This window comes from Parathielavia appendiculata (assembly GCF_033297405.1).
Source record: "Parathielavia appendiculata strain CBS 731.68 unplaced genomic scaffold N657scaffold_13, whole genome shotgun sequence".
NCBI lineage: Eukaryota > Fungi > Ascomycota > Sordariomycetes > Sordariales > Chaetomiaceae > Parathielavia > Parathielavia appendiculata.
Window position 1 is genome coordinate 258,465 of NW_026944232.1, and position 14,109 is coordinate 272,573.

The following is a 14,109-nucleotide window of genomic DNA, read 5'->3' on the forward strand; positions in this document are numbered from 1 at the left end:
AGTCAAGCGGCAACCCCCTTGCGTGCCCCATCAGCACCCGCTATGGCCTACTCGGTCCAGCAAAGGGCCATCGAGGCAACGAGACGAACCAGCTGTGAGTGCATGCCGCTACTGTGCATACACCAACTGGCAGGATAGTGGGCCTGAAACCTGGGCCTTAACTGTCTCGCCTTGCCCGTTTAAAATAACGCCACAGTCAAAAGTTTATTCTCCAGCTGAAGCAGGGCAAACATGATCTGGCCGCGGCAGGCAAGGGTCGATTCTCCAGCTCCGAGATTTATTCGCTGGTTTGAAAACAGGACATCACGCCGTACCGCCAGGATCTTTGCCAATATAACGGCTCATTGCTGTCCTGGGCCGCCATCACTAGTGATTGCATGGGACCCGCCCGGGCGGCTGAAGCACAAGGCCTGCGGCCTGCTTCAGTCTCGAAGTGCCTCACCTACTGCCAAGTGGTGTGCAACTCATCGACGATCGGACGGTCCAGAACCGAGACGAGTAGTAATAGATGAGCGAGGCGAGGTGAATGAGCAGGAAACTTCACCGCCGACGAGGAAAGAGGTGGGGTTTCTGTGGCGATTTGAGCTCCCAGCGAATCAATTCTTGGATGCCCGCCTCTGCCCTTTCCGCACTGGATTGCGCTCCAACCAGTTGAGCGGCCGAGGCATTCGCGTTCCCTGTCACCCTTGCTAGCGACACTCCTGCTCCACGAGTATTGCAGAGATCGCAACAACCGCAACAATTTTCTCCTGCTCCCTGACGATCGTTTCTGTATCCTCGTAAATATGGGAACGGCATATCTGCGTTGCTGCCCGTTCCGGCGGGAATGATAGAGCGAGATGCGCAAGTTGGCCGGGAAATCCAACCGCGATGACGTAACTGGGAGGACGGAATGCTGTCTCACACGCCATGTAACCTATCCCTTTTCATACTGTGGGGGGACCCACCACCCCGGCCAACTCTCCTCGCGCTCGCGCGAGGAGACATTCTACTGTATTGATGAATGCGGCTAACAAATAATAGACGCCACATCGAGGTTAGGTTCGCAGGGACGGGAACAGAAAAAGAAACGTTTGGGGAACCGAGTCCGGTTGTTCGCGGCTGCGCGTTTGCGGTCGCGGCTAACTTGTACATTCTCAAGGCTGGGTTGTCGGCGCGCAGGCAATTCCCCTATGACGCACTTGAAGGATCCTTACCATGCATCAAAAATTGGCTTTCTTGAAATGTGGGCGCTCGACGCGAAAAGCACAGGCCCCACTTGGACACGGGCATCCATCCGCTCTCCCTCTTTGAGCTTGTCTCATCGATCAGTGGCTTCACCGAAGCATGATAGCAGACCGAGTTTCAAAGTAAATGAACCAAATGCAGTTCAAATGACATGACTGCAAGAAAGTTTCATTGAGCATCTTTCAGTTCATCCTCCAAACGTGGCAGATTCAAAATGTGCGCTGAAAATCACATCATAACCACACGCCATTGTGAAGCCGCCGTTTCCTGTGGGGAAAGCAGATGGAACTTCCGGCCGGTTCCCCGACCGCCTGGTCTTGGCGAAATACACTGTGTTAAGTGGATGCGCGCGTCTGTTTTAGCTTCAATTGGCGCCCCCATGTTGGTGAGATGGCATGTTGAGAACTATTGCAAATTTGAAGGGCTTTGTGTGCGCCTCGGGACGCGAATTGCCAAATTGTACAGAGTATGTCTCCTGTTCTCTTATCCTCGACATCCCCACCCTATCTCGCAGCGCTGACTGTGTGTAGTGTACCCGAGACACGAACGAACGTTAGCTTCCGTTGTTTCTGTCTACCTACCAGGTGGGCAGTATCCGTACTTGAAAGCTAAACAGAGGGATATACCACCCCACGGGCATGAACCCACTCCCAACTCTGACAAAAGGGATGTGCACGGGCATTAAACCATCTGCTCGGGAACTGGCCGGACACATCCGACAGCCTTGCAGGTTATGCTCTCCGAAAAGCTTGGCAGCACAGCAGAGCCGCCGACGTAACCAGCACTGCTTAGACAGACGTCCGTCGGTGTCGTGACTCCTTCATCCATACTCTCAGCCTTGTGACATGCCCGTACAGTCACCCAGGTCCCAGGTATACACACTCAGACATGCTATGCACCACAGTGATTCGCTCCATCGTGCGGACTTCTTCCTCCGCTATGAGCCCTACGGGTCCCCACCAAACCCGCCTTCGGCTCCAATCCCAGCGTCTCGACTCCGCCCTACGGGGCCGCCACTCCGCCGGCTCTCACATGTGTGTTCGCACATCCAATATTGACACATCCGATACTAACCTATCAACTTAACCTGGGCTTATAGTATCGTAACTTGAGATGACAATCGTGCAGTGACATTGCAAGCAAGAATATCAATGCAAAACCAACTCGTACCACATTTGTACAAAAAGTACCAATCTCCTCATTGAATTGTATCCCCCTGTTCACAGACTCACTAGAAGCCCAAGCTAAGCTAGAGGCCATCACACCTCAACCCTTTTCTCCCAACTTAACTGCACATAAGTGTACCGTGACCACGCAGCCCAGTCCAACCCAGTCCAGCCCCAATTGGTAAATTGTCAGGGAGACAGACGTCTAAAATAGACCCATCACGGCATGGCCATACTCTGCCATGCCCATACCACGCGTGAAATAACATATCTTTCCATGATAATTCCCATAATACGGAGCTAAAAGTCATATAAACCATTGCACCCCCCGCATTTTATCATAATGTCCATGTCCCAATCACGGTCAGATTGCAACCATTCCAACGATGTAACAAACAGACACACAGCCAAAGTCATACTCGGAACTCCCCTCCCCAAACCGAAAACACCACTATACATTCCATCTCATCTAGCTTCACATCTGCCGACTGGAAACAATCATCATCTCGCAGCCGCAGCCGCAGCCGCAACCGTGACCGTGGCCTTGGCCGGCGTCGACGTAGACGCGTGTGCTGTCGCCGGGTTGGGTGTAGGAACAACAGGCCCGGCCATGGCCATGTTAGCCACGGGTGCCGGCGCAGACGTCGGTGGTTTCGCCGCCGGTGCCTGAGATGTAGATGTAGAACAAGAAGGCGCAACGGATACGGTGGGATGTGAATGGCAAGTGCCGCTGCTGCTGTTGCTGCTTTGCACCGCAGCGGGAAGTGAGATTGAAGCCATCGACGGCGGCGCTTGGGTATTGCTTAGCCCCTGGGACGCAACCGGGGGCAGAATGGAAGTTGGTGCAGTAGGCTGGATAGGCTCTGGAGCAGATGATTGGGTGGTTGGAGGTGTCGTCGATGCAGGTGAGGCCATTTCTTGGGGTGGGGTTGGAGCAGCCGGGGTAGTAAGTGAGACTGCCTGGGCCGACTCCTGGGGAGCAGTTGGCACAGGCTGTGCTTGGCCTGGGAATGGGATAGGAGCCGCAGCTGCAGTGGTGCCTGTAGCTGAGAGTCGAGCAGAAGGCTGAACAGCGATCTTCTCTTGAGGAGTCAGTGCCATATCCGATACGGGGGCACTCTGACCGGGTCGTTGGGACAGGTCTGGGGCAGCACCTTGAGCCGGAGCAGAACCTTGAGTGAAAGCAGATCCCTGACTAGCTGCATGCGGCTTTGGCGGAAGCACCCCCTGTGTATTCAGTTGAGATGTAGCCGGAGCAGGCGCCAGACCCGACGCCTGGGGCGCAGCTAGAACAGCAGTCGTGGAGGAAGAATATTGACCCGATGTCTGTGTTGTAGGCGGCGCCGCAAGCCCAGCGGGAGCCTGCACCTGGGCTGGCTTTTCGGTCAGACCGTTCTGAGCCGCCGCGGCTTTGGCCTGAGCTTGGGCCAACGCATGAGCCGGTGATTGCGGTTGATTCGGAACATGGGCTGGGCTTTGAGCGGCTTGAACTGTCCCAGACGTAGTTGCTGAACTCCGTGCCTGTGCAACCGTGGGAGCGGCCGGGGATGCGGTCGAATTCGAGTACTGTCCCGGCGCCTGAACAAAGCCTTGGGCCGCACTGAAGACGGGAGCCTGAGGGGGAATCTTGGCTATGGAAGCAGCAGATGCAGGAATGTGCAATCCTGTGCCAGGATGAGAAACCTGTTGGATAGGCGTAGCAAAAGTGACTGGACTAGCTACTGGCGCAGTGGGCGCTGCAGCGGGCAGGTGGACGGGTCCTGGTGCAGGGTACATCGGGGCCGGCGCAGGCTGCGCTGGTTTCGCTCCCGATTTCAGGGGGGCCGTTGTAGAATATACCCCAGCCACTGCAGGGCCATGAGCAGGCGCAGGCCCCTTTGCGGACATCGCATTGGAGCCGGGGGCTGCCGCCGGAGTGGATGTTGATCCTGGCCTAGGTGCAGGCGATGGCGCCGACGAAGCAGACGCCACTGCGGCCAAGGTCCTTTGATGCTCCGTGACGACCCGCTGGATGGCCGAGATGAGAACGTTTTCGGCCTCGTCGTACTGCTTCCTTTCCGGCTCGGAACCCGCCATTGTGCTGCGGTCAGCAAATCCTAGCACGCGATCCACAGCAGACAAAATCAAGCGCTCGGCGTTCAGCTTTCCCATCTTCGGCTCCAACGTCTTGATCATGTTGTTCTTGAAGTTCCCAAGGGTCTGCACCAGCCCCGGGTGAAGGAACTGGTCAGCGCCCAGTTTTTTCCTGCTCGACTCGAACACACCGAGCACAATCTTCTCCAAGCTCTCCTCTTCCGGAATCGTGCTTTCTGCCGCCAACCCAAGACCGCGGTTGATGACGGACATGGCGACAGCTTCGGCAGCTGAAGTCCGCTTTGACAACTGCTCCGTGACCGTCGTCTTGAAATTGGTTACATGCTTGATCAGTTCCGGCGCAACAGCTGGCTTGAGGGTGAGTGTGTTGCCATTCGAGGGCGGTTGTGCGAGGCGTCCTCCGATTGAGGCAGGCGCCGCTGTCTGAGCAGTAGAGGCACTAACCCGGGGCAAGCCTTTCACCGGGCTCGCCACGGTGCTAGCCGGCAAGCCTTGCCGTGCTGCACCCTGGGAAGGACCGGCAGAGTGGGCAGCTGCAGCAGGCGGAGGTCTTGATGTGTAAGGTGAGGAATACGCTGTGGCCTGCGCGGTCCCTTGAGGCGGGTGTGCGGCAGCCGCATTCCCATGAACGGCTGTGGATGCGGCTCCTTGCATTTGCATAGGAGTTGGATACGGCTGCCGCGGCGCTTGCTGAGAGGCAGCACCGACGATTTGCGCACCCAGCTGCGGCTGTGGATGTTGACCAATGGCCGCCTGGCCCTGGACGGGCGGTTGTCCGGCACGTTGAGGCGCCGAGCCAGAACGGAGGCCTTGTTGCATCCCTGATTCGGTGTGGAACATCTGTGGCGTTGTCGGGGTGGCCGAGGCGGAGTAGTGCTGGCCAAAGGTGTGCACAGACGTGGGATGGTCTGGCGATGTTGCTTTGGTGCGTTTCTTGCCCGCGTCAATATCTATGCCTGGCACTCGACTCCACAGGTGGGTTTCGTCGTTCTTTTTGAAGGCGTCGTTGCCGATGAGGTTGTGCCGAACACTGCTCTCCCAACCTTTGGTATCGACGGCGAAGTAATAGAAGGGATACTTCATCTGGATCCGCTTGTAGATTTGTTTGAGAGTCAGACCATCAGGTGCAGCACTCAAGACCTCGTCAATCAGCATGCCGTAGTTCTTTTGCGGCTTCTGCAGCTGTTCCTCGGTGTAGTCCTCCCTGTTCAACTCCAGAGGTGGTGTCTTGGGCTTTTCACGTCTCCTCTCTTTGATAGTCTTCTCAACGTCGGAGCCCTCGCCTTCCTCGCCAGTCTTGGACTTGCGGGGTTTGTACTTGCGCTTCTCTGGCTTGTCCGGTGCGTCTTCGGGGAGCGGGTGCTTGCGCGGCCGGCCAACCTTCCTCTTGACAGGCGGGTCGCCTGGCGGTGGTTGCGGCATATTTTTCTTGACGAGCTCCATCGCCGCCTTCTTCCGCAGCCTCTCCTCTCTCTTAGACATGATGCCGTTCTTTGGCGGGCGTCCAGGACCACGTTTCTTGGGTAATGGGGGGCCGAGGCTGGCAAGCATCTCCAGCGACAATTCGGATTCGGGTTTGATGGTTGGTGGCACCTCCGGGTCCTTTTCAATGGTTTCCATGACGTCCTGTTCTGGCATTTCTTCCGGCTCCGGCTCCGGGATGTCCTCGGCTGGCTCGGAGAGCTCGCTGTCGCTCTCCTCCTTTGTGGCCGTGGCCGGAACTTCTTCGGGACTAGTGCTGCGTCTCTCCGGATCGTGCGAGCTCTCAAAGTCAAAGCTCATCTCCTTGCCGCCTTCCGAGTACCGCCTACTGGACACGCCGTCTTCGTCGATGATGTCCTCGGCGCCAGTCTTGCCATGGGGAACGCCGTTGATGATGAAGACGAAGTCAACGTCCTTGATTTGTAAACGGTCGCCGCTTTTCAAGACAACCTTTTCGTCCTTGTAATGCACGTCTTCACAAAAGAAGCCGTTTTTGTGGAGCGGAATGGCCTCGAACACGCCCGCCTTCTGGTTGAACTCGATTTTCAGATGCTCCCTCGAGATGGCCTTTGTTCTGCTGGCGATGTTTGGCCCCGGGGAGTGGATACCGATGAAAGGGACGTAGTACGGTGACGGGCGGAGGGCGCTGAGATTGACAGCAGCCGCCCCTGGAGTGTGGGAGACGTACTGCCTGTTTAAGGCCGTGTTCTTCTCCTCCAAGCCGGCTAGCTCCCCGGCAGCAGCTTCTACCTGGTGGGAATCTCCCGAGGCAGATCCGCCGCCGCCGCTCGTTTTCCTCCTCTTGGACGGACGCGGATTCTCTTCGCCATCCGACTCTGGACCCAGCATACCACCCTCCTCGCTGACGTACGACTTGCTGAATTTTCCGCGGTCCTGTGTCGGCGGCGATGGCGCAGGCAGGCCGAGTTGTTCGTTCTCTCGTACTCTGCGCTGGTATTCCTCGAGTCGACGCTCATCTCTCCTGGCCTGGTCTAGTGCACGCTGGTCGCGTCCAATGATGACGGCATATGTGGTCATTTGGAACACGCTGTCGGCAAACTCGATCCTGGCGAACGATTCGAGCGGCGCTTCGGGGGGAAGGGCGGCAGCAGCGGCATCGGGGGCGTCATGCATCAAAGAATCTGGAGTGTCGAGCATCGCTTGTGGGGGAAGGGAGACCTGTGACGGGCGGACGGTCGACGGGGGCTGTGCAAGCAGCTGGGACTGGGATGCGGCAGACAGCCGAGCGAGGGCCATGAGGATCTGCGATGGATGCTGCGGGTAGAGGTCGAGGCCGGGGCTGGTGGTGTAGTCGATGCCGGTGTTCATGGGCGCATCAAGATTCATGGCGTCGCCCATGGGGGCAGGCTGCTGTGATGCAGGGATGGCTGGCTCTGTTGTCTGCCCGTGGGAATTTCGCGGGGGGATGGCCTTGACGTCGGCCGAGAAGTCGCCATTGGGTTCGGCATTGCCGAGGGGAGCGATGGGTGGTGCATCAGCTGTAGGCTCCGTATCGTTGATGGACACCCCGACCGAAGGCTCGCGGTTTCCCGGGTCGGTAGGGTCCGTGAGGGGAGAGAATGCAGGCGGCGCCGGCGACTCACAGCCAGCGCCGCCGTCCAGAACCGACGAAGTCATCGCTTGTGGCCTGAGACAAGCTCCTTCGTCAAGCTGCGACAGCTCGGTGGCTCGCAATGCGGTTGCGGTGTGGGTTGCGGCGTGGGGGGAAAGGACCAACCAAGCTCGAATCGTCAAAAGTTCTCGAAACTCGACCTCAACTGGCAACTCTCGAATCGGGTGCCGGAATGCGCTTCGGTTTTGCTTGGCAACGATTGGCAGTGGGGAGCCCCCCAAATTTTGACCGCTGTCTGATCCCCGCGCAGCAATTGGCTGTAACTCTCCATTGTACTCCACTTCCCGCAACGTTCCCGCTTCCTGTTGGCTGGCTCATTCATGTTTGACTTAGTTGGCCACTCGAGCACCTCTCGCATGGCTTCACGCTTCCCTTTTTCTGACTCTCCTACTTGAAGCTGTACGGAGTAGGTAGTCGGCAATTCTTTCCATCACTGGCAAACAATACCTGCATCTCGTTGTCAGTGGGAAGAAATTGGCCATTCTTCACGAATCGCAAGTGTACTCCTCAGGACTTCGAAATCGCCGATTCTCCTGCTCGCCAAGGCTCCCAGTCCGGCAAGTATTCCCTGCTTCAGAGTGAGCCTTGTCGAATTCATGAAAGAGGCCACTCCAGATGCATCTCAACAACGGCTTGCTGGGCTGCTCTCAACTCGATTAGAGCCCTTTCGAACAAAAACTGTCCTGTTACATCATCCTTGGCAATTCAGTTTCAGAGCCGGTTAAGCATTGGCCGGCCGGATCGAAGCCGGACCCAGAAACAGGCCGAAGTGCTGACTCGATTGTTCCGTGCCGCCTTCGGACCCCTTCTTAGTGTTTCGGAGCCGGCCATCGACTGCCCGCTGGCCATTTACCGAGACCTACACCCCATCCTGACTAAACTATACTGATGCGAGATGCTACTTCTCTTGAGGCCGCAAAGGTCACGATTTGGTGTCTAAGCCTCTTACCTCGCCTTTGTCATCTCTCCGACCACAGCTTGGGATGAGGTGGTTCCGGCCTGGTCGAGAACCGGGCTGCGACAAACAACGAAGGAATGCCCGTACCATGGCCGCCGTTTTGTTTCGGTGGAACGACTTGTTCTGAATCGATCATGTGTAGCTATATCCAGCAGGACCTGCCTTTTTCCGGTCGTAATAATTGGACCTGTGCTTTCTTCGTCGCCTTTCCTTGTCAAGCCTATCACACTCCTCGACCGTCATTCCGGACTGTGTTGGGACTATATACTCACGTCTTCTGCAGTGAGCTCCTCTCCTGAGCCACGGTGTCTCATTGACTCCTGCGAGCGGTGAGTTTGTCCATCTCACATGAGCTCTTCATCAGGGATCCCTCCAGGGAGACCGCCCAGACGTGGCGTGCCTGGCAGCAACGCATCGGCAATTTCGAATGGGCATCCTCCTAGTGAGCCGACATGGCCCTTACCGCGGAAGCCCGCGGCTGGCACAGAGGCAGCACCAATTGCTGGAAAGAGAGCTTTACCAACACCATCAGGGGCAAACCAGTTACGGAGGACTAGGGCACAGGTGGCGACGGGATCTGAACAGACGGACACTCACATCCCTGACCGAGGGAGGGAGGACGACGTTCTCATTCTCGTACCGACGGCCCTGAACCCTTCACGACAGACGAGGAAGGCGGTCAAGCTTCCTCCTTCGACCTCGAACAATGCCCTGTCGGGCCCAGCGGTGCCCGACTTTCCCTCTGAAAAACGACCAGCCCCGAAGAGCAACCATCACGCACGAGATGTCCAAGAGCCACCAGGGAAAGGCCCGCCTGCGCATGCTACAGCTCAGCGCGGTGCAGTTTCGCTCCCAGACCAGCCTGGGCCAGCCCCTTCAGTTCCCGTGCCCACTCCCACGAAACCACCGAGGTCCACGAACACTCCGGCCCGTTCACAGAGAAGCGATCAAGAACGCCCGCCAGGCCCTAGTGTCCAGAACGTCGCTCCTGACGTCCAAGAAAAGAGAGGTGCTGCTCCCACTGGGCAAAATGCTGACCAAAGGGGCGTGCCATCTATCGCTGTGCATGCACCAGGTCCGAATCGGCCTGGTCTCGGGCCGTTGCCTCCAAGTGTCCAGGCCAAACCAGGTCTTGCCGACCCGTCTATTCGGAAGCCGGTGAATCAAGATTCCTTGGGATCATCGCCCCCAAGGCCACTGCAACCAGACATGCATCCATCATCCCCTCCGAACAGTACCTTACAACAGTGGAACTCGACCTACGGAAATCCCTCGCGCTCGTCGCCTCCAAACCGTCAATTACAGTCAAAGAATTTGCCCGTTAAGAAGCCCCTATCGCCAACTCCACCAGACACAACGTTGCAGCTTGGTAATCACGCGGCGCCCAAGCCATCCGTCTACAGGCCCAGCGTGGTTAGCCCGCCGCCGCGGAGACAAGACCAGGCAAACTTCGCGCCTCCGCCCATCACCAACCCTCCCAGACAGATGCCGCCGGCGGGGTCTCGGATCGCCAGCCCGCCGGGATTTTCTGGTGCTCGACCAGGCCCAACTTATACGGCGCCCCATCACGTTCATTTCAATTCCCTGGTTCCCAACACGTCGATGGCAAGCTCGGCGACCGCCACAAGCACGCGGCCTCTGAATCCCGTCCAGCGGCAAAACAATGGTTTTTCAAGGCCAAGCCGCCAGAATTCAGACCCGAGGGAAAAGGGCGCGCCGGGCGGAGGCGGGTATTACCCGGACGAAACCGGCCCAGCACAAACGCCGTACATGAATATGCTGCTCTCGCTCGACAGGATCCCGCGCATGCATAACATCCTCGTGTCGGTGTTCGTCTGGATCCTGTCAGCGGGCTTCGTCATCATGCCGGGCTCCTTCACCAGCGCGAAGCGCCAGCAAGAAGGGCAGACGGTCGAGATCCCCGTCGCCACGACGGGGGGCGCCAACGGGACCGCGAAGCTGTCCCTCACGCCGGCCAACACGGCCGCCATGGTCGTTGGGTTCGTATGCATCGTCGCAGGCACCTTCGGCTCGGCGTGGCTCGCCCTGCGGTGGCGGCGCAACTATGTCTGGTTGCTCAACAAGCTGTACCTGCCCCTCGTCCTCAACGCGCTGGCGGGCCTGCTGGCGACGGTCGTGGGTGTGTACACGCAGCAGGCGGGTGACTGGAGCACGCAGGCCGTCATCACGCTCGTGATTGAGGGCTCGATACTCGTTGTCAACGTGCTGCTCTTCTTTGTGTACAACTATTGGCTGTTGCAGAGGCTGAGGAGCGATCACGAGGAGGTGGTGGCGGGTGGGGAGAAGAAGGAGAAGAGGAAGAGGAAGAAGAGGAAGGGAGGGCTTTTTGCCAGGTTCAGGAGGGTGCGTAGGAAGCCGCCTATTGCCGCGGGCAGCGTTGTTTAACCCTTGGGCTGGTGATGTGATATGCCGGATAGAGGTACCCATGGTTTTGTTACCTGAGCAGTGTACTTTGCAATGTTTGCAACAGCATACATGGTAGGTGGACTTGACTTGTCGGCGGAATTTATTGGTTTATAGTATCGTCTTGATAATGTATCAGGCTGCCTCTACCTCAGCAGCGGCCTCCTTTCCCCCAGCAGCCCTTGAGATTGCCTCCTCTCCACCCAGTCAGCTACCTTGTACGCGCCGTGACAGCAACACCCGGCCAGAAACCCAACGGCATCATTCTTGAACGCCAATATCCCCGCCGCAGTAACCATCATGACCATCCACCGCTCATGCTGCTCCGCCACGCCTACCTCTCTCCACCTTCCCCTAATCCCCACCCCATCATCATCACGAACAGCCCTCTCCTCCCACAAATCCACCGCACCCTTCGTGTTCAACCCAGCGCCCACCTTGCCCAACTCCAGGCCAGCCGCGATGACCATCACCCCCAACAACCCCCTCGGAAACCTACTCAACGCACTTATCACCACCTCCCCACCATTACCATCACCAATACCGGTACCAACACCGTCATACCCCCGGCCAGAAGAAGACGAAAACGTAACTGTCACAAACCCCAATACCATCTTCACCACCCCGAGCAAAATAGCAGCGGCCCCGCTGCGCGCACCAAAGCGTACCTGCCCCGCCAGTCCGCCCGCGCCATGGCACACCGGCATCGCGCCGAACCAGCACCCTACCAAATTCATGGCTGCGACCGAATAGCCCAGGGCGGTGGGCGTTGGTGGTGGGAGGAGGGAAGGGAGTAAGTCGGCGGAGAGGGCCGAGACTGCGAGGATGGAGTTGAGGGTTGTTAGGGGCAGTTGTGAGAGGGAGGTTGTGTAGGATTGTTGGGAGGTGAAGTCTGGGATTGTTACGTGTAGGGGTAAACCGAAACGAAATGGGGATGACGGGGAGTGGGAGGATTGGGTAGTATCAGACGGAAGAAAGGGGATGGTGGAGAGGCCGAGGAGGAAGATGAGCAAGGCGTAGGGGAAGCGCTGGGAGCGTTGGTTGAGCAGCAGCAGGAGAAACGCGCACAGGGCGACGAGCCGGTTGTCGATCTGTGGGAGAGCAGTGCACCAGGGCAACGGGAGGATGAGGTTGCCGCCCGAGATGACGAGGCGCAAGGCTGCGCCCAGCTGGATCCCCTTGATGACAGGGACGGGGACGTTGCGGGTGAGGAGACGCAGGGCACCGGTTACGGTGAGGAGGAGCACGGCGCACGAGACGAGGGCGCCGGCGGCGGTTGTGATCTGGAGAGAGAGGGGAGTCGATAAGGCCGATGCTGCGATGGCCTGTTTTCACTCTTTGCATTAGCATGGCCGTCTCTTGAACACTGTATTGCATAGCAACCGAAAGGAATATAAGTATAAGGGTGAGTGGATAGCACCTTCATGGGCTGTACTGGTAGCGGAATGCCAAACACGGCGCCGGTGACAATGTTGAAAAGGCCCGAGAAGACGAGTGTCGAGGACAAGTCGATTGAGCCCTGCGAGGCGAGGGCGATCATGAGCGGAAGCAAGGTCCCGAGATCGCCGAGCGCCCCGGAGATCTCGGCAACCGGAGACTGCCGGAGTGTGCGGAGGCTGTGCCGGTTGCGCCGGGCCAGCTCCGAGATGATTGACGCGCTCATCTTGTCATGCCATTCAGTACTCTCAAGAAAATATAGGAAAATGGTGGTTGAAAGTTCGCGGGCGGCGTTCTATGTGTTCTATGTTTCCCGGTCGAGTTTGAGATCGGAGATGTGACGGAGATGTGCAAAGTGGAGGGGGACGTTGGGTTTGTGGCTGGGGCTGCGCCGAATTGAACCCTCCTCCTGGTGAGGTGGTGACGAGTTCGCATGTGGTCATGTGGTATCATGATCAAGTAGTATCGTTAAATCTCATGGCTAGGAAAACTATGCTTACGGATTGAAAGACACATTAAACTCGTGGTATCTGAAGATATGGAAATGTCCTTCCAATCTCCCGCCTCAGCAAACGCTGGCGACAACTGCTATCTTCCGCTGGCCCAACAACCCAACTCATCGTTCGACCCCTTTCCTTTCCGCAGATCTCAGAAAAACCTTCTCCTCGGCGGCGAGGCATACTCGCCCTTTCCCACCACGCTCCTCCTCCGATGCAACCGCGCCGAGCAGCACGTAAAGAAGACGACGATGGCCCCGAGCAGCGAGCAAATAGCTGACACCAGCAGGGTCCACGACGCCGCGCCGTAGTACGCCCCCGTGCCCGTCTCATTGCCCCGGTCATTGACATTGCTCTTGACGATGCTGAACAGCACAAAGTCGATGACGCACGCGACGGCCGTCGCCAGAAACGCCAGCAGCGCGACGAGCGAGGCCAGGAACGAGCCGACAACGCCGGCGCCCAGCGCGAGCAGGAATGCGATGAAGTTGAGGCCGCATGAGATCGGGTGCAGGATCATGGCGCGGGTCAGCCCGCGGGTGGTGTCCTCGGCGTAGTCGGAGAACTCGGTTCGGTCGAGCGAGGACATGACGGCCGCCGGGGAGTAGCCTACTTTTGAAGGGGAGCAATTATTTCTGATTTGGAAGGCGTCAGTTGGCTGCTGATAGGGAGGGCCAAGAGGGAGAGTAGAGAAAACGCACCCGCCATTGACATTGTTCACGCACCAGCCAAACGTGCCAAAGGTGACGGTCCTGCCACGAGTATTGCCGCCCAGTTCCACTTTGAGCAGCGCAAGGTCATCCACGACAGGCGCCGAGATGCAGGTTATGATGAGCAGCACGGTGGCCGAAAAGAGCAAAAAGGTGCCAATGTGGTGGAAGAACCCGGTTGTTCCCGCCATGGTCGAGTTCGTTTTGTTGATTAGGTCTCAGGGTCAAAGGGAGGAGTAAGGATAGCAAGCAGCAAGGACGCCAGACTGCACAGTACAGTACAGGTCGAGGACGCTCAATGTCAGGCAGCACAGAAGACGTTGCTTGTGAGAGCAACACCAAACAACCGTGAAGAGTGGAAGAGGTAATCCATAGCATGCAAGATCTTGTTATGTATCACATGGAATGACAGAGAAACAGGTTGGTGAGCCCAACATCTTGGACCAAGCCACACAACTTTTTCCTCTGGCGTAATGCGTCG

The 14,109-nt window shown here is 57.6% G+C and overlaps 4 protein-coding genes across 4 annotated transcripts; 2 read left to right on the forward strand and 2 right to left on the reverse strand.

Moving 5' to 3' along the window:
- The first annotated feature begins 189 nt into the window (after nt 1–189).
- On the forward strand, nt 190–799 carry N657DRAFT_648402 (uncharacterized protein). The gene has a single exon (XM_062793510.1). The coding sequence runs from the start codon at nt 232–234 to the stop codon at nt 691–693; it is 462 nt and encodes a 153-aa protein (XP_062644793.1). The 5' UTR covers nt 190–231; the 3' UTR covers nt 694–799.
- Nucleotides 800–2,894: 2,095 nt separating this feature from the next.
- Nucleotides 2,895–7,607, reverse strand: N657DRAFT_578482 (uncharacterized protein; the record flags this gene model as incomplete). Its single annotated transcript, XM_062789320.1, has 2 exons — nt 2,895–3,458; nt 3,504–7,607. The coding sequence occupies 2 exons, from the start codon at nt 7,605–7,607 to the stop codon at nt 2,895–2,897; spliced, it is 4,668 nt and encodes a 1,555-aa protein (XP_062644794.1).
- Nucleotides 7,608–10,162: 2,555 nt separating this feature from the next.
- Nucleotides 10,163–10,966, forward strand: N657DRAFT_578444 (uncharacterized protein; the record flags this gene model as incomplete). The annotated part of the gene is made up of 1 exon (XM_062789316.1): nt 10,163–10,966. One exon carries the CDS (start codon nt 10,163–10,165, stop codon nt 10,964–10,966), a length of 804 nt encoding a protein of 267 aa, XP_062644795.1.
- Nucleotides 10,967–11,130: 164 nt separating this feature from the next.
- On the reverse strand, nt 11,131–13,819 carry N657DRAFT_683148 (pali-domain-containing protein; the record flags this gene model as incomplete). The annotated part of the gene is made up of 4 exons (XM_062796544.1): nt 11,131–12,309; nt 12,405–12,647; nt 13,118–13,553; nt 13,620–13,819. The coding sequence occupies 4 exons, from the start codon at nt 13,817–13,819 to the stop codon at nt 11,131–11,133; spliced, it is 2,058 nt and encodes a 685-aa protein (XP_062644796.1).
- Between the last annotated feature and the right edge of the window lie 290 nt (nt 13,820–14,109).